At 48.6% G+C, this 19,276-nt stretch overlaps 1 protein-coding gene across 6 annotated transcripts in view; it reads right to left on the reverse strand.

Annotated features, from left to right (window-relative positions):
• GAS7 (growth arrest specific 7) overlaps positions 1-19,276 on the reverse strand; it is a 292,165-nt gene that overhangs the window by 145,702 nt on the left and 127,187 nt on the right. The window contains exon 1 of one of the 6 annotated variants that reach the window (XM_023190871.2): positions 5,494-5,660. The exons of 3 other annotated variants lie outside the window; for them this stretch is intronic. In XM_023190871.2, the coding sequence (XP_023046639.1) occupies positions 5,494-5,645 (152 nt within the window). In that variant the 5' untranslated portion in view covers positions 5,646-5,660. Of the gene's footprint in view, positions 1-1,324; positions 1,460-5,493; positions 5,661-19,276 lie in introns of those variants that run through there. 2 more of the 6 variants (XM_023190876.2, XM_023190875.2) reach the window with 2 other exon arrangements.

The following is a 19,276-nucleotide window of genomic DNA, read 5'->3' on the forward strand; positions in this document are numbered from 1 at the left end:
AAATAAATAAATAAATAAATAAATAAATAAATAAATAAATAAATAAATAAAGTAAATAAATAAAAGAACAAGATCTCAGTCTTTGGCTCCAACACTTAAAATATCTGTGAAATGTTTGATGTTATAGGAGAAGCCCGAATGACATATTCTGACAGCAATAAAATTGTACTACATTTCACACCATACTAATCAGAGGAGCTGTCTGAAGAAACCCCGTCCTCAGACAAAACTCCTCTGACCGGGCCAGTGTTCTGATACCAGTGCCCCCGTCTCCCAGTCACAGGGGAACAGAGCTGTGGCCTGCTATGGTGGCATGCCTTATAGTCTGCAACCCACTCTGCTCTCAGACACATCACACCCCTCTCACAGTCCTCGACAGGTTCACACCGGCCGTGACACTGTCTCATTGCAATGCCAAGGGAAGATATTTAGCACATCTTGAGGTTAGGTGGGGAAATAGAGCCTCAGAAAAGTTGACAAAACGGTCACACAGGTAGAAAGTGGCTGAATCCACCCAAATCCAAGTTTGATAGATTCAAACTTCCATGCTCTTTCCAGAGGCTGATCCAGATCGAGTTATACAATCCTGTGTTCATTACATGTCCCCGGCTTGCAAAACCAGAAAAGAACATCCGGGTGTGCGGCCGCGCTGCACCCCCTTTCACTGTTATGTACACCCACACGCTGCCTGGTCCCACGACAGAATGTGCATAAACGTGGCATGCATGAGTAAATCAGAAGATCGGTGTGGACCTGGTTTCCCGTCCCCATTTCCCAGAGCAGCTGTGTGACGTCTGGCAGAGCGTGTCACCCCTCTCAGCATCTTCCTCATCTAGAACCTGAGGGAGCTGTATCTGCTGGTTCCCAAGGACCTTTTCAGGCTTCTCCTGAGAACTCTACCATGCCACTTGGAGCCATGTGGCCTCTACAAAATCTAGCTACACTGGGGAATTAAGAAAAAGCAGACTGAAGAGGAGATCCAAAACAGGAAACTGAGGTAAATCCCAGGAAATCAAGAAAAACTCACTTCCCACGGAGTTCATCTCAGATACATCCCCTGCCCAAGTGGCTTTCTCTTCTTTCCAGTTCCTTGGGTCATAGAGTGGCCCAGGCTCACTGGAGGCATGAGGAGGACTGATACACGGGGAAACAGAAGAATTCCCCAAATCCCCCCAGAGCAGAGCCAAACGCAAGCCAAGCAAGAGGTCATCCAAGGAGGATTTCTCCTCTTGCAGGAGTGGCAGCTGCCTCGCGCTCAACCTGGCCCAATTAGCTTCGAGCCTCTGCATCAAAGATAACCAGCAGCGCCCTGGTTCCAACTCACCTCAGCCTCGTGGTGTGTCCTTATGCAAATCTGACACGCTGGTCATTTTCTGCCACCATCCCCATATCCGCTGCTTCCCCGTGGCATCGGCTAATTCAGTGTGCAAAGCAGCATTTATATATAGAAAGTTGCAGCCACGCAGGTTAGCATTAAAATAGAGATTTGACGTTGCCGTGGCAACCAAACAAATTATATTCAAAATGAAAGAGAAGTATTCTGCAATCGGAAAAGCATGTCCACAGCCTTCCAGGGCAGCTGGGCCCCTTCCCCCTGAGGGTGGGTGGGAAGCCTCTGGAGAAGTGCCTGGTCCTGATGAACCTCCACCTCCCCATTAGGTCACCCCTCTGCTTTCAGCTGCAGCCATCATCCCCTGCACACGCTCCTTCCGGCCTGGAGTGGACCCGAGACCAAGACACTGAGGGAGTGTGATGATCCAACCAGGTAGAGCAATTTGCAAAAACTCTCCTCCTTAAAGCGCCAAGGAGAAGCAGCCCGTGGCCCTGGTGCTTTATAGTAAGGATGCTTCTGGAAGCAAGGCTGGCCTTCTGCCACTGCCTGCCATAACGAAGAATCAAGAGGCCACCAGCTAGCCGAGCGACACTGGGCAGACTTCTGTACCTCTCTGAGCTTCCAGCTTAAAATGAGCCGGGAGTGGGAGGAGGGAGCAGAAGCATAGGGTCTTCAACCTCATGACTCTGGGATGTGCAGCTTTTCCCTGCTACCACCACCTTCTTTTTCTACACTCCTCTTGGATACTGTTGAAGCCCCAGGGCCGAACAGAAGCTACCGACTCCCAGGTCTGGCACATGGAATAACCCTGTCACTTTCCTTCTGTACACCTGGCCACCTCCCAGAAAGCCCGCAGCCCCCAAGACAAAATGTCTAGATTCTGATCTTCAAGGAGCTCCTGACAAGGCTAGGGGCCTTGAACAAATCTTGGACCTTTCTGGGGGCTCATTTCTATATGTCAAAATCAAGTGTGATCCAGAAAGACTTAAAATGAAAAGACTGACAATACCAAGTGCCGACAAGGATGCAGAGCAACTGGAATTCTCATATGTTGCTCGTGGGAACACAAAATGGTACAGTCCTTCTGTAGGGCAGTGTGGCAGTTTCCTGTAACATTAAACACACATTTACCATGTGGCCCAGCAATGCCACATGTAGCCTGTGTTTCTAACCAGGGGCGACTTTGTGCCCCCTGAGGACATTTGGCAAGCCTTGGACACATTTATGGGTTGTCATGATGCAGGTGGGAGAGGCTGAGTGAGTGCATTAGCTCCCTGCAGAGACACCTGTTGTTTCCAAAGAGACTCCTAGAACCAAGAGTACCTCTGACCTAAGCTGAGGGCCAGAGAAGGACCTTGGCTGTGCAAATCCACCGAAGGGTCTGTAAATGGTCTCCGTTCTGACCCAGCGCAAGCTCCTAGGCCAGGACCAAAACCGACTGTGCCAATCTGCTTCCCTCTCCTGGAGCAGTTCCCAAATCAAATGCAAACCTCATGGTTGCCCCACTGAACCCTGGAAGAACACAACTTCCTACTTACTCAGAACAACAACTTCAAAGCCACTTTGCATGGTTGCTGGCTCCAAAGCCACACAGAGATGACGGATTACAAGGAAGAAATCAGAACCATATGGATTTCATATTCAGCAAAATAAACAGAATTACAGCATCGGGGTTGGGCCCAAGAAACCAGGGGGGCTGTGTGTTTGGCCCAGAGCCCGGGCTTGGTGGCCCCCAGCATGGGCTGGGCTCTCCCGCCCTCTCCTCCCCACCCGTGACTCCCGCAGACAGCGCCAGGGGCGTCCAGCCTGCTGTCTGCCCCTCCTTGCCAAGGCCCCAGCAAGCAATCCTGCTTCGGCTGACATTTTTGTGTTTTACTGAGTTTTTTTATATCCTCTTTTATGGCACAGTTGAAGATAGTTCAGCTTCTTTTCTAGTTTCATCCAAAGATGCACACAAGCACCAACAGGAATGCTGTGTCGTTAATGACAGTGTGACGGCCCTGGAGCCTCTGGGGGGAAGCTATAGGAGGGGGCAGCTGTGGCACCCACCCCCTTTCAGGCCCCTGATTCATTTCTCCCACAGCGAACTGCGCTGGGCGTTCCCACTCCCAGCCTCCCTCTCAGCCCAGAACAGAGAAACTCTTTCCTCTCCCAGTTTCTAGGGGAACAATATGGCACTCCATGTGTAGCCCGTGTTTCTGAACCAATGGGGCAATATTTGATGACATTTACCAGCCAAGGATGCTGCTAAATGCTCAACAATGCACAGGACCACCGCCCACAACAAAACAATCATCCAGCCTAAAATGTCAACAGCAACATGGCCAAAAACCCTGGTACAGACACTGACCAGGCTTCAGTTGGCTCCCAGTGCCCCTGACCAAGGTGCACATCCACGGAGGGATCAAGCTCAGGACTTTTAGAGATCACAGACAAGTTCTGATCTACATGAAGGAGGAATATTTACCATTCTGGTAATTACTTTAAAGTAAGGTCTAGGCTGGGCACAGCAGTTCATGATTGTAATCCCAGCATTTTGGGAGGCCAAGGCGGGTGGATCACTTGAGGTCAGGAGTTCAAGACCAGCCTGGCCAACATGGCAAAACCTCGTCTCTACTATAAATACACAAAACATTTGACATCCCTGAAGGAAGACAGCCTGCTGGGTGTCACTCGGCTACCTGGTGGCCTCTTGACTCTTCGTGATGGCAGGCAGTGGCAGAAGGCCAGCCTTGTTTCCAGAAATCAAGACATCAGCTGGGCACGGTGGTGCACACGTGTAATCTCGGCAACTCAGGAGGCTGAGACATGAGAATCACTTGAACCCGGGACGTGGAGGCTGCAGTGAGCCGAGATTGCGTCACTGCACTCCAGCCTGGGAGACAGAGTGAGACTCAGTCTCCAAAATAAAATAAAATATAAAATAAAATAAATTAATTCGACAACTGATTGGGATATCATTTGATCTTCCAATGATTCTCCATTGATATAGAGAGAAGATAAACTTTAAAAACATAAAATGCATCTTTCCCATAGAAACCACACGAACACAGTGGGCTTCTGTGTTCACACAGATCATTTAAATCTTTTGATGTGAGTAACTTTAAATAACACAGCTAATTCTGCTTTGCTGGTGGGTTGCTTTTTGGTCTCAGAAATCCCTGAACCAGCAAATCAGGGCTGCTCACATCCCTATGCTCTCCCTTTCCTTTCTTCTCTCCCCCAGGAGTGCTGAGCCACCGTTGGCTGACGCTAACTCCTAATGACCCCGCGGATCTCAGTTCCCACCGCAAATGCCCTTTCACCCCCCAGGATCCTGTGGGTAGCCGAGCAGTCCTGCACAATGTGGGTGAGGCCTGCAGTACCTGGAGCAGCCCAGGGGGAGGCGGGGACGTCCAGGGAGCTCCATCTACACTGTGCAGGCATCACAGGGCACACAGTAGGATGGACCCCTCCCCCCAGCAAAGGCAACCCTGGCCTCACTCTGTGCTCCCATTTACCTGCTGGCTGGGTTTCCTAGAGTGGGCCAAGAAAGGGAAGCAGAGTGGCTCTGTGGTGCTTTCATGGGGATTCCCCTAGAGGAACAGACAGGCAGAGCTTGCTAACGCCACTTCTTTGTCATTCTTGCAAAAGGAGTCCCTGCTCCCGCCTACCTCCACCAAAATAATAGGCAACGGCATGGTGGCACCTGGCACGCGTGTGTGGGGGTGTGTGTGTGTGTGTGTGTGTGTGAGAGAGAGAGAGCACGCACATGATACTCACAAAGATGTCCCCATGTCCTACACCACAGGAGGGCCCCTGCCATCCTGCTCTCTCTGCTGAGGAAACCTCTTAATTAACTTCTCTGTTGCAATGATCCACCATTTTCTGCCAAAGCTACCATCTCTGCTGCAAAGCAGGGAAGCAGCAGCTCCAGCAAAGCCCTGACAAATCATCTAGGTTCTACCACTATGCTCATTTCAGAGAACGAATTCAAGGTTCGAACTGTTCAGCAGTTTGCCCCCAGGCAAACCGGGGCAAAGTGCATACACCTGCAGCTAGTAACAGCGGGGCCAAAATCAAGGTGTCAGGGTGAGGATCTCATCCAAGGTCACACTGCTAAAAGATATGACACTGAGAGCTAAGCCCTGCACATCTGGCTCTGGAACTCTTACTCTCACCTGTTCAACGCGGCAGCTTCCTGACCACCATCTAGTATGGTTCCACCGTGGGTCACCGTCCCTGGCCAAATGCTTCCTTCAAGACACTCAGGCCACGGGCTCCCCCTTGCGCGGGTGGTGAGGGGGGCAGAGGAAGCGTCTTGCTTTTTCATCTAGCCACAGCAGTTCCTTTGTTGCCTCAATACCCCTAGTGAGTCACCTACTCCAAAGGCCATTGCCAAAGAGAGCCCCATTTTAGCACGAGCGCTCGTCCCCACTTCCCTTTTCCATTTCCCAACACGGCCCTCACCAGCTCAAACATTAGTCACATACATGTCAACAGAAGTTCAAAGATGCTCTGATAATGTGATTTTTAAACACGAGGACCCAGCGGGCGGTGGCTGCTGCAGCTTCTTGGACCTCTCACTCAATCCCCCACACCTTCTGGGGCCTCCCAGATCGACGTCTTCATTTCGCGGGCTCCACAACACGCAGGGAGTGTGAGTCTGCTTTTCACACGTGGGAGTCTCGTGCCAGAGGCTGGGGCAGAGGGAAAGCGGCACAGCATGATCTGGCATTTCCAAGCACACCCTGGGGGTCTGTGACCTGGAAAGCACAGCAGGCTCTTGTAGCATCTGTATGCTGTGTGGACCTGCCCAGTGGCCAGACATACCCTGGCTTCTGAAAGAAGCACCTTGATTTTTCTACTGTGGAACCACCTCTCCCCTTTCTCAGCCCTCCAGGTTTCTGGGGGTAAGTGGCTCCTGCCTGGCCAGTTAGCACGTGCCCTCTCCCCAACCACAGTACTAGTTCACGAATGGGCACATTACCCATCTGGGGCTGGATACCTGGAATTTGGTTTTGGAATTACTGGGGACAGATGTATTACTATGAGAGGATGCAAGCCTGAAGCTGCCGATGGTCACGATGAAACCTTGCAGGAAGTCTCACTGAGAACGGAGTCAGTGGAGAAGGAAAGGGGCTGATGAGGAAGAGAAGGAATCAGAGATAGAGAAACATCAGACTGCTGACACTGTTTAAGCCACTTGATCAAACCATGCCTGAAGCTGAACTTCCTGGCACTGTTCCTTTTTTTGTTTGAAGCCAATTTGAGTGAGATTTTTTTCATTAGATTTTGCTCTGTCCACAGGCTAAAGTATAGCAGTGCAATCATAGCTCACTGCAGCCTCGAACTCCTAGGCTCAAGCAATCCTCCCACCTCCGCCTCTCAAGTATCTGGGACTATAGGGGAGTGCCACCACACCTAGTGAATTTATTATTTGTAGAGATGGGGGTCTCACTACGCTGCTGAGGCTGGTCTCAAACTCCTGGGCTCAAGTGATTCCCTGCCTCAGCCTCCCAAAGAGCTGGGATTACAGGCATAAGCCACCACACCTGGCCTGAGTAGGATTTCTGTAACGTTTAATAGAAAGAGTCCCGGCTAACAGTTCCTTGGTAAAGGGCAAAGTATACAGATAGCAATCATCAAAGCTGAAGAACATAAGGCAGGGAGAATTTAGAGATTCGGTTCCTTTCTTGAGCCTGCACTTGTGGGTAAGCTTCTCTTCCAAAGATATCTACATTTCTAAAAACCTTCCTTGGGCCACTGTAACACATGACCATAAACTTGGTGTCTTAAAGCAACAGAAATGAATTCTCTCACAGTTCTGGATGCCAAACATCCAAGAATTAGTATCACTGAGCTGAAATCAAGGTATTGATAGGGCCATACTCCTCCCAGAGGGTCAAGGGGAGAATTCAGTCCTTGAGTCTTTCAGCTCCTGGTAACTGCTGGCATTCCTTGGCTTGTGGCTGCATCACTGAAATCCTTACCTCCCCAGTTATACCCTTTGTCTTCCGTCTATAGTTGAATCTCTTTCAGCTTCTCTCTTATAAAGATGCTTGCAATTGCATTTAGGGCTTACTCAGATAACCCAGGAAAACCTTCTCAACTCAAGATCCTTAATTTCATTGTACCTGCAAAGACCTCTTTTCTAAATAAAATAACATTCCCAGGTTCTGCAGATAAGGACCTAGACATACCTTGGAGAGCCATTATCAGCTGCCCTCATCAGGCCAAGTCAGACCATGGATCAGAAATGTTGCTGTCAATACCTCTGATGCTTCCCCAGGTCCTCCTGGCTGGGACCTTGGGGCCAACTGTGCCAGTCACATAGCACTGGAAGAAGAAATAGCCAGAATGTTGGGCTGGACTCAGAGTGGAAGATATGTAAGAGCACAGAGTGCCAGGGAGGTTAGGCAGGATTGGGAGTCCCAAAGGAGGTCTATCCAGAGCTCAGGTTAGGGGGCTGCATGCTTGGGACCAAAATGTAACTTGACCTTGAAATAAGATTAAGGGAATTACAGTATACTCTTCTCCATACTCCCATTTCCCCAGTGACCAGATTGCTATGGGGCAGGGTAGGAAGGCATCATCTATAGTGGAAGTGGGAGGGAGAGGAAAGTAGGGATTGAGGAAGCGCAAGACAGACTGTGATAATGAGCCAAGGCCAGGCTAATTTGTTGCCCAGGCTGGAATGCAATGGCACAATCTCGGCTCACCACAACCTCCGCCTCCCGGGTTCAAGCAATTCTCCTGCCTCAGCCTCCTGAGTAGCTAGGATTACAGGCATGCACCACCGTGCCTGGCTAATTTTGTATTTTTAATAGAGATGGGGTGTCTCCATGTTGGTTAGGCTGGTCTTGAACTCCCGACCTCAGGTGATCTACCGGCCTTGGCCTCCCAAAGAGCTGGGATTACAGGCATGAGCCATCACACCTGGCCTGGCCAGGCTTTTTTTTTTTTTTTTTTTTTTTTTTTTTTTTTGCAGAGATGGACTCTCGCTATATTGCCCAGGCCAGTCTTGAACATTTGGCCTCAGGGCATTCCCTCATCTCAGCCTCCCAAAGCACTGGGAATGCAGGTGTGAGCCACTGTGCCTGGCCTACAAGGTCAATTTTGTAAAAACAGTTAACTATTTATTTCAAGGTCTATTAATTAGGAAAAAACATATAACTCGTTCAGAAAGCCTGAGATGTGACTCTCATTCTGCAGGGCATCATGGCAGCCTTGCTCTGCTTGGACTGGCTCCTGGAGTCACTGAATTTTGCAGTCGGGGGAGCATTTCTAGGTCACCAAGTCCTGACAGTGTAGTAGTGAAGAGAGTGGACTTGGGAGCCAGACTGCCTGGGTTCAGATCCATGCTTTGCCAGGACAAGTTGCTTGATCTAGCTGGACAATCTCATATCAGCAATTCCCGCGAAGACAAAAAATAATAATGATGATATAAGTATTAATAATAATACCAGTTACACAGATCAAATGAGTTAATCATGTACATAAAGCATTAAAAATTGGCCTCTCCTTGCTGACACTACAGCCAAGTGATAGCTCCTTCTCCCAGCTCCATGGTTCTGCCATCCTATATAAAAGGTTCTGATGAAATCTGGGGGAGGGATGGGGTTGGGGGAGTGGAGTTTCCAGCCCGCCACAGCAGAGTCTCCTCTGTCTTCCATTTTATCCCAACTCCCTTCACTTCTTCATGCAGACAAGTGGGCCACTTCTGAGCTTACCTCAGTCCTATCCCCCACCCGCTCTGGCTAGGGGGTAATCAGAAAGGAAAGCCAATAGGACCAATGCTGAATCCCTGCCTGGTGATCCCTACACAGACGAATCAGGCTGACCTTAAGTTAGGAACGTCTGCAAACACCTGTCCGAGTCCTCCTACACCGTGACAGTTCTTTGAAAATACAGCCCAGACACTCTCCATACCTGCTGCCCAGCCCTGGCTCAGGGTGGACCTGATTGGAGATCATGAACCATCTCCTGCAAGTCTAAACAGAGGCTCAGACCGGGAGAAACGGATTCATACATAACTGAATTACGTCCTTCAGAGGGAAGTTGATATCAACATTCCTTAACCTTGACACTAACCACTGAGGTGTGGTCACTGTTACATTTTGTAAAGAATCGGGGTGTGGCATCTCTGATATTATAGGTCCAAACCAATGGTCTCCACCTTGGTCATTCTCGAGAAGACTATTTTGGGACTGTGCTCTGTCATTCAGAGGCTTAACACAAACCATACCTGAGACTTCCGCCACACATTAAAAACGCCCCAATACTTCCTCCCAAACCTTTTAAGCTGCTTTGTACGAAGCACAGTGACATCATACAGCACCTCAAAGAAGGACAGGCACCCCCATATGCGCTTGATAGGCCAGCTCTTCCCAGAAGCATCACCAGCTCCTCCAGGGCACTTCCCTAAGTTTGATTCTAGGAGAACTTTTGAGGAACCTTTGCTAGGAAGTCCCTGACCCATTGAGCCAGGATGACCCACTGACCCAGATGAGGCCCTGGGTTTCCCTCCCTGACCTGAAGACAGAGGCAGGCTATGCTGGGAGTCCCCAAAACCACCCTCAGCTCTGACGATTCCCTAGAAGGACTCATGTTACTCAGCATATATTTTACTTCTGGTGAAGACTTATGGCCAGACACAGTAGCTCACACCTGTAATCCCAGCACTTTGGGAGGCTGAGGCAAGAGGATCGCTTGAGGCCAGGAGTTCAAGACCAGCCTAGACAACACAGCAAAACCCTGTCTCTAAAAAAAAAAAAAGCACAAACACACACACAAAATTAGCCAGGCATGGTGGCACACGCCTACAGTTCCAGCTTCTCGGGAGGCTGAGATGGGAGGATTGCTTGAGCCCAGGAGTTTGAGGCTGCAGTGAGCTAGGATCATAACACTGCACTCCAGCCTGGGTGACAGAGTGAGATCCGGTCTCTATTTTTTTTAAAGGGTCTTATTACAGCAAAAGGATACAAAGCAAAATCAGTGAAGGGACACAGAACCTGGGACAAGGTCCCGAGAAAACCAGGTGCAAGCTCAGGAGGTCCTCTCCCAGAGGAGTCACATAGGATGTGCCTAATTCCTCCAGCACTGAGTCCTGACAGCACGTGTAAAATATTGTCCAGCAGGTAAGCTCATTCCAGACTCCGTGCACAGGATTTTTATTAGGAGCTGGTCATGTAGGCACCCCCTGCCTACCATAAACACAAATTGCAGACTCCCTGAAGAAATCCAGCACAAACCATATTACTTACACGAACAGTTTAGAGAAGAGCCACCCTTACTATTTAGGGAATAATGGGAGCCCTTCCTAAATGCAAATTCCCAGACACCAGCCAAGGGCCAATGTTGCAAGCAGGGCACCCCGGCCTGCTATGTTGACTCTCTCCGCACCGTGCCTATGGAATGTTTACTTGAAGGGATCTCCCCTTTTGTCTGGCCCATCCAGTGGCAGAATCCTGCCACTAAATCCTCGACAGGTGACAAGCCTCTCAAACACTTGTGTGGACAGAGAGCTCATTCCTTCACAAAGCCTCCTCTTCCACGTTGGCCTGTGATCCTTGCTAGCCCAGGAACACCAGCCTCTGGGTTCAGTATTTCATGCCAATAAACACTTCACATAATAACCACACTACTATGATGTTGGCTCAGGCCCTGTGCCAAACACATGACCAGCATGAGCTCATTTCATATTAATGTTTTATGATGGAGTCAACTATGCCTTAGAGACGCAAAGCGACTTGCCCAAGGTCACAGCATTAATGGGTTTGAACTCTGGTCCATTTGACCCCACAGCCGGAGACCCTGAACCCCCCACACCCAGCATCTCCTGGGAGCCGATCTTTCACTGATCACCATTATGATTTTCAGCATACTCTCCTACCACTTTTTCCTCTTATTTGCTAATATTTTTAGTTGACTCACTTTTCTCTTTTAAAAATTGCACTGAACAGAAAATTTATGTGAGTCTCTGAATGGAAAACTAGTGACATTTGCCAGAAATCTATAATAACCATAAAAATAACCACAACAAAAATCAAGCAGTTATTCAATCTTTGCTGGATACTGCTACCTGCTGAGGCCTGCCCTCGCCCGGCACCTCCCAAAACTTTCTCCTCAATGTAATCAGAAGCAAGGCGAGAACTGCAAAAGGAATGCCCTTCTCTTAATATGGTTCACTGGTAGTGAAAAATCTTGTCCATAGACCATCTAAACCCATCTTGGCACAGTACCTTGGGAAATGCTATACTAGACCATAGGCTCTAGATGACCTGCCCTGTTGGGCTCACTAGTCTCAGCAGGGACTCCTGGTTTTCTATGCACCCCACTCCTCCATCCCCAGTCTTGAGGTTTGTTCCACCTCCTTCCTCTCTCATTCACTCTCATTTATTCTCCAACTTTTGTGGCCACTGAGTCCTGAGAATCATCCAGCCACCAGCCTGGGTCAGCTGCCCAGCCTCCCAGCCCAGCTCTGCCTTCATTCTCTCTCTTCATTCTTTTTTTTTTTTCCAATTTTTATTTTTTGGAGACGGAGTCTCGCTCTGTCACCCAGGCTGGAGTGCAGTGGCACGATCTCAGCTCACTGCAACCTGCGTCTCCTGGGTTCAGGCGATTCTCCTGCCTCAGCCTCCAGTGTAGCTGGGACTAACGGCCTGCGCCACCATGCCTGGCTAATTTTTGTATTGTTAGTAGAGATGGGGTTTCACCATGTTGGCCAGGCTGGTCTTGAACTCCTGACCTCAAGTCATATGCCCGCTTCAGCTTCCCAAAGTGCTGGGATTACAGGCATGAGCCACCATGCCCGGCCTCCCTTCATTCTTCTTTCTGTTTTCATGGCTCTGCTCAGCTTACCAGGCTACTGGCCTGGCCTTGCAGAGAGAAAATGCCAGCAAAGATGCCATCTCTCCTGCCCTATTCTAAAATCTAGAGTCTAGGGAGGGAGGGGCAGAGGCAGAATGGGGACATCACAACCTAGGGGACAGAGTTTGGGATGGGGGCGAAGGAAGAGCATACCGACAGCAGAAGTCGGAAATGGGCTATTCGGTTGGTGCAAAAGTAATTGCATTTTTTGCCATTAAAAAATGGACAGAATCGCAATTACTTTTGCACCGACCTAAATATTTCTCTAGAAACCAGGGACTCCCACATCCCCATCCCTATCTGACTCCTACGCAATCCTCTGGCCTGGCATCTGGAACACCTGCTCAGCCCAGTTATGAACTCAAAGGAGCCACCTGACTGGGTCAGAGGGTCCCACACAGAAGCCCGTTGGTGGGGTGTTCCCAGCCAGCAGCACCAAAGAACTCCAGGCAGAGAGACCCAGTGAGGCGACTGAGAGCTCAGGCTCATAAGGCAAACAGAGCTGTGTTTGAGTCCCGACTCCACCATCCCCCTTGGGCAAGTGGCTTTCCACATCTGAGAAACGGGACCAAAAATATTACAAACCACACAGGGTTGTTGTGGGAAGATGCGAATCACTCTGGGTCTGGGGCTACAAGAACAAGAACAGAAAATGGGTGAGGGCAAAGTACAAGCATAGTCACCCCCATATCACGGACAACAGCCAGACATGAGGTGGTGGGTGCAATCGGAGGCAGAGTCAGACAGCTGAGGGCTCACCTGCAGACCAGAGGCTGCTTACGGGGCCATTGGATGTGCTTTGCTTGACCTGCAGACCTTTTAAAAAAATGTTTGACTTATCTTCAAGTATACAAAAACCAGGAAAGGGTCTTGTGAAAAAATAAAAAGGCCAGGCACAGTGGCTCATGCCTGTAATCCCAGCACTTTAGGAGGCCAAGGCAGGCAGATCACCTGAGGTCAGGAGTTCAAGACTAGCCTTGCCAATATGGTGAAAGCCCTTCTAATAACAATAATTTAAAAAATACAAAAATTAGCTGGGCACGGTGGACGTGCCTGTAATCCCAGCTACCTGGGAGGCTGAAGCAGGAGAATTGCTGGAACCCAGGAGGCGGGGGCTGCAGTGAGCCAAGATTGCGCCACTGAACTCCAGCTTGAGCAACAGAGCGAGACTCCATTTCAAGGAAAAAAAAAAAGAAAAAAATAATAAAGATTTCAGTTGTCTCTTGAAAACTCAGGTGGCAGGTGCTATCGACAGGATGAGGAGAAAAGCTGCCATGTTCTCCACCATTCTCTATCACAGTGGTCTGCAACCCTGGCTACCCACGAGAATCACCCAAGAGCTTAGAAATGTCCTAGGAAGTCCCTGTCCCATTAAACCAGGATGCCTAGGGCTGGAGGTGGGGGGCTGATCTGAAGTCATTGGCCCTGAGGAAGCACCTCTACCTGCCTCACTCTGCGCTATTACCTGCCCGGCCCAGACACTACCTGCCCCTATAGCCGGTTCAGGCAAGATTCAGGAATAAGGAAAGACTGGGGCCCCAGAAGACAAACCCAGCACGCAGGCCCCTGCTGGCAGCCCCAGCTTTAACTTAGTCCACGCCACAATCTCTTCACTGGAGGGGATGAAGAGCTGGCTTGGCATCCCTGTTCCCCTCCCTCCCCCAGCCCATTTCCTCCCCTTCGCCCATGGCTGCATTACCTCTGTCCACCCTGGGAAGGACAAAGCCCCTGAAGGTCAAGACTATGTGTGGAGAAGAGCCAAGGCGGGCATCCCATGCCCCAGGCCTGGGGACAGCCTCGAAGGGCATTCAAGTTCAAGGTTCTCCTGCTGTCTACCAGATGCTTCTGCCTTCAAATACGCTTTCTGTAAAACCCTACAGCCACACCATCACCTTGAAACCCCCGGTTCCACCCCTCCCTGATAGAAGCATCTGTCCACAAGCCTTCCCTGATCCACAGGAGTCAATATAAACGTAAGGTGAAGAATAGACCAGACGGCTTGCCAGCGCTGTTTCCGAGATGTGACGGGGAGAGAGGCTGGGGAAGTGCCGGCGCCCGTGGTCTGTCTGGCCCCAGGATTGGTGCATTAGTGACTTATCTGCAATTCGGGGTATTATCCACTGGTTTTGTGCCATTTCTCAAAAACGGGGAACCAATAAAAAAAAAAAGAAGAGGCCGGGCGCGGTGGCTCAAGCCTGTAATCCCAGCACTTTGGGAGGCCGAGACGGGTGGATCACGAGGTCAGGAGATCGAGACCATCCTGGCGAACACGGTGAAACCCCGTCTCTACTAAAAATACAAAAACTAGCCGGGCGAGGTGGCGGGCGCCTGTAGTCCCAGCTACTCGGGAGGCTGAAGCAGGAGAATGGCGTAAACCGGGGAAGCGGAGCTTGCAGTGAGCTGAGATCCGGTCACTGCACTCCAGTCAGGGCGACAGAGCGAGACTCCGCCTCAAAAAAAAAAAAAAAAAGAAGAAGAAAGTGGCATCATCGCTGCCAGCCCCATTCCATCATTCTAAGCATACGGAGTGAAGTGGTCTATATCTAACCCAGGGCAGGCGGCACGACAGAAATAGAAAAGGTGGCCCTCCCCGGCCCAGGACCAGAGTGACAGCAAGGCAAAGGCTCGCCGGAATGAGGCAAGGAAATGAAATTTTGATTGCATACATAAAGCGTGGCACTGCCAGAGAACAGTGACAAGTGACATGTGAATCACACAGATGAGGGCTTCCCAGGACTCGACGTGTCCCAACAGGCCGTGTGGCTCAGCCTGAGAAACAAGAAAATGAAGGCAGATGTAATCACTATGCAGGTACCTCAGCAAACTAATTCTACCCCAAGGGTTCTGACACAGCTGGAGACAGGCCTGTTTCAGGATGCACAGTTTAAGGTCAAGGGGCACCCCTCCCCAGCCGGTGCAAGCTTGGATCCTTCACACTCCCTGGTAACAATCCTGGGAAGTCAGAGCACAGGACTTATTCTCCAAGCACAGGATCATTGTGCTGTCCTCAAGCACCTGGGGAGAGCAGGCGACAGTCTACACCTTGCTACTGAACGCCTTGCTGTTATATAAGACATGGTCCATAGACCAGCAACACTGAGCTTGTTAGAAACGCAGCATCTGCGGCACCCCCCAGACCTCCTACATCAGACTGTAGTTTAACAAGCGCCCCAGGTGAATCGTGCGCACATTAATGTTTGAGCAGCACTAATTTAAAGCTTATGAGCTATTTTACCAGCGCACAAGGGAATTTCTAGGTACTACTAGGTACTGATCAAGCGTGTGACAGCTACACGGGCGCTTGAGGAATTTCGAGACAGTTTCAGACGAGGCATCTCACCCTGACTTTTTTCTCAATTGAATTCAAGGCTGCAGCTACTTCCTCAGTTCTCTAACTCACTTATCAACCAAGGTGATCTCAGATGAAAATGTTTTCCCATAGCCGTTGAGCCTGGCAGAGTAACATCTCAGGATGTATTTATCCCCGTTTACTTATTTATCTGTGCTTCACGCTTACTCAAACATTTATTGGGCACCTACTATATGTCAGGCGCTGAGAATATGCAGATGAATGACCCCAGCCCCGTCCCAGGCAGAGCTTACTTTCTGGAAGAGAGAAAGATGGCAGGCAGCCACGTAGCAGTATGATGGACATATGCAACGATAACAGGAGAAAGCAGGAGCTGAGAAAGCAGTGGGCGTCCAGCAAGTTCCTGAGAGGGGGGTGCTGCCCAAAGGTCATTGTAAGGACAGGCTTTCTCTTTGCCAGGCTTTTCTCTGCTTTTCTTGCTCCCTCCCATCTTCCTTTCTGCTGGATTGACTGCATTTTATTTATTCCCCCTCCCTCCACACACTTTGCATTTATAGAGTCTATTTATACTACTTAGGTGGTTACACTGACATTTTTAACATGTACACTTGACTTCAAGCAGAAAGCTAATCAATAGCTCTTTTCTCCTTCTGAATAATACAAAACCCTGGAAGGGTTTCACTTCGATCTCCTCCCTCCTACCTTCTCAGTGTTGGGTGGCATGAATCAGACAAAGATGCTATTTTCCCCCAAGTTCTGGAACTCCCTGGTTATTTCTTCTCTCCTGCCACTGACAATTTTCCAGGAAAATAAAAGTTCCAAATTGACTCAAGAGGAAATAGAAAACCTGAATAGGTCTATAACCTTCAAACAAATTGATTCGGTGATCTAAAATCTACCTTAAAAAACTGTACCTGTCGGTGTGGTTTTACTAAGTTTTCTCAAATCGTTAAGGAAAAAAACACTTAATCCAATCTCTTCCAGAAATAGAAAACATTCAGCTCCTTTTTATAACACCCTGATATCAAGTTCAAAGGAAAACAATGGAGAAGAAAGGAAGTAAAAGCGCCTAACCTCACTTAGAGAATAGGTGTAAAAATTCTAAATAAACGTTAGCAAATCCTGGAAATGCAGAGATACTGAAACATTAGAAAACTCATTAAACTCACCACATGAAAAGAAACTACAAGGAAAAAAATAGGATAATCTGGATGCAGAAAAAGCAACTGATAAAACTCGACACTCATTTGTGATTAGAACTCACAGGACTACAAAGAATTTTAGTCGGATAAATTATAACTAATGAAAATTAAGGGCTGGGTGCGGTGGTTCTCATCTGTAATCCCAGCACTTTGGGAAGCCGAGGCAGGCAGAGCATGAGGTCAGGAGTTCGAGACCAGCCTGACCAACATGGTGAAACCCCACCCCTACTAAAAATACAAAAATTAGCCAGGTGTGGTGGCGGGTGCCTGTAATCCCAGCTACTCAGGATGCTGAGGCAGGAAAATCACTTCAACCCACGAGGCACAGGTGCAGTGAGCGATGATTGTGCCACTACACTCCAGACTGGGTGACAGAGCAAGACACTATCTCACAAAAGGGAAAAAAAAAGAAAGAAAGAAAGAAAAGAAAATTTAAATAAACTTCATACTTAATGGAAAACTCTGGAAGCTTTTCTGTTAAAGTCAGGAATAAGATAATGCTATTCACTATCATGGTTTCTCTTCTGCACTGAAGATATTACAACACAGTAAGGCACCAAAAAGAAATAAATATAAGGATTAGTGCTGGCTCAGCCCTAATCCCAGCACTTTGGAAGGCTGAGGCAGGAGGACCACTTGAGCAATACACAGCCTGGGCAATATAGCGAGACCCAACCTCTGCAAAAAATTAAGAAAGTAGACGGGCGTGGTGGCACACACCTGTGGTCCCAGCTACTCAGGAGGCTAAAGGAGGCAGATCATTTGGGGCCGGGAGGTTGAGGCTTCAGTGAGTTATGATTGTCCCCCTGCACTCCAGCCTGAGTGACAGAGTAACACCTTATCTCAGTTTAAAAAAAAAAAAAAAAAAAACCGGGGATCCCTGTAATCCCAGCATTTTGAGAGGCTGAGGTGGGCGGATCACGTGAGGCTAGGAGTTTAAGACCCCCCTGACCAACATGGTGAAACCCTGTCTCTACTCAAAATACAAAAATTAACCAGGTGTGATGGCGCATGCCTGTGATCCCAGCTACTTGGGAGGCTAAGGCATGAGAATCACCTGAACCCGGGAGGCAGAGAATACGGTGAGTCAAGAATGCACCACTGTACTCCAGCCTGGGGAAGGGAAGGGGGAAGGGAAAGGGGAAAGAAAGGGAAAATGATGGGGAAAGGGAGAGGGAGAGGAGGAGGAGAAAGGGGAGAGGGAGGGCAGGGGAGGAGGGAGGTGGAGGGTGGAGGTGGAGGGAGGAGGAAAAAGGGGAGAAGGGGGAGGGAGAGGGGTGGGGAAGGGAAAGAAGAAAAAAGAAAAGGAAAGAGAGAGAAGGAGCGGGGAGAGGGAAGGAGGGGGAGTGGGGAAAGAGAGAGAAAGAAAAAAGAAAAGAAAAAAATACAGTTTGGAAAGGAAGAAACTGCTGATATCCTCATACATTATAATTGCCTACCCCTCCAATGCAAGAAACTCTACAAACTATCAGAACTAATAAGACAGTTCAAGATCTAGTGATAAAAATTACTAATATTCTACAGTAACTAACTACTGAAGGGGTAAAGGATATGCCATCACAAAATATGCCAGATTGGTATACCAATGATTTCAAGTTGAAAACATTGTGGAAACTGTAGTTTCAGAACGGACGAGCTGAACTGTCTCTTCCTGCATGCACCAAGTGATAAAGAATCCCATAGGAGAGCTGTCCTCCCAGTACCAGGCCGAGAAAATAGCGCATATCACCAGAGCCTTGGAATCGAGCCTGCAATGGACTTGAATAAACATCATGAACAGAATAGTTCTTATATTTCACCTGTTTTACCCCACCTCTAATACATCTTCTGTGACTCCACCAGAAAATTGACTGCCCTTTGCTATATTTTGTCTTGTTATTTCTGATCCAGTTTATCACTCTATCTAAAAAGTATAAAGTTACGTTGCTTTGGCCACCTCTTCGGGCTTCATTGTCTTGTGAAGATCCCATGTACATATAAAACTAATAAAATTTATACACTTTTCTCATGTTCATCTGCTTGGTGTCAATTTGGTTTCCAGATCCAGTCAAAGCACCCGTTAAGGGCTAACAAGGAGATTGGAGGTGATTTCTGGTTCCCTTACACTACAGTAAACAACAACAATCAGAAAATGTAATAAATAGTTATGGTTAAAATGGTTGATTGAAAATGGGCTGTTTATATCCATACTCTCCTAAAACTCCATTAACAAAGCCACAAAGAACAAATAAGTAAGAGTTGACAACAAATGAGACATGTCAACATAATTTTGGACAATGGAAAACAAACGGATAAATGGCAAGGACTTCGCAGAGAGGAGTGAACAGAAACCTACATGTCTTCACAGGGAGAAAATGACAAGAAATCAGTCAGTTTATAATGCAGAAGCTCAGAAAGGCCCAGGAAGGCTCTCAGCACAAAGTATCTATGAGGTAAAGACTTAAAAAGGAGGCTGGAGGAGAGCTTACAGATTTCTCCCTACTCTCAGCAACTAAGTGTCTGCCCTATCCCAATGGCAAAATAACAACAGGTTGACTCTCAAGGCAAACTAGTCCTGAGCTTCTGGACTCAGGGACACCT

This window comes from Piliocolobus tephrosceles, chromosome 16, assembly GCF_002776525.5.
Source record: "Piliocolobus tephrosceles isolate RC106 chromosome 16, ASM277652v3, whole genome shotgun sequence".
In the NCBI taxonomy this organism is placed as follows: Eukaryota; Metazoa; Chordata; class Mammalia; order Primates; family Cercopithecidae; genus Piliocolobus; species Piliocolobus tephrosceles.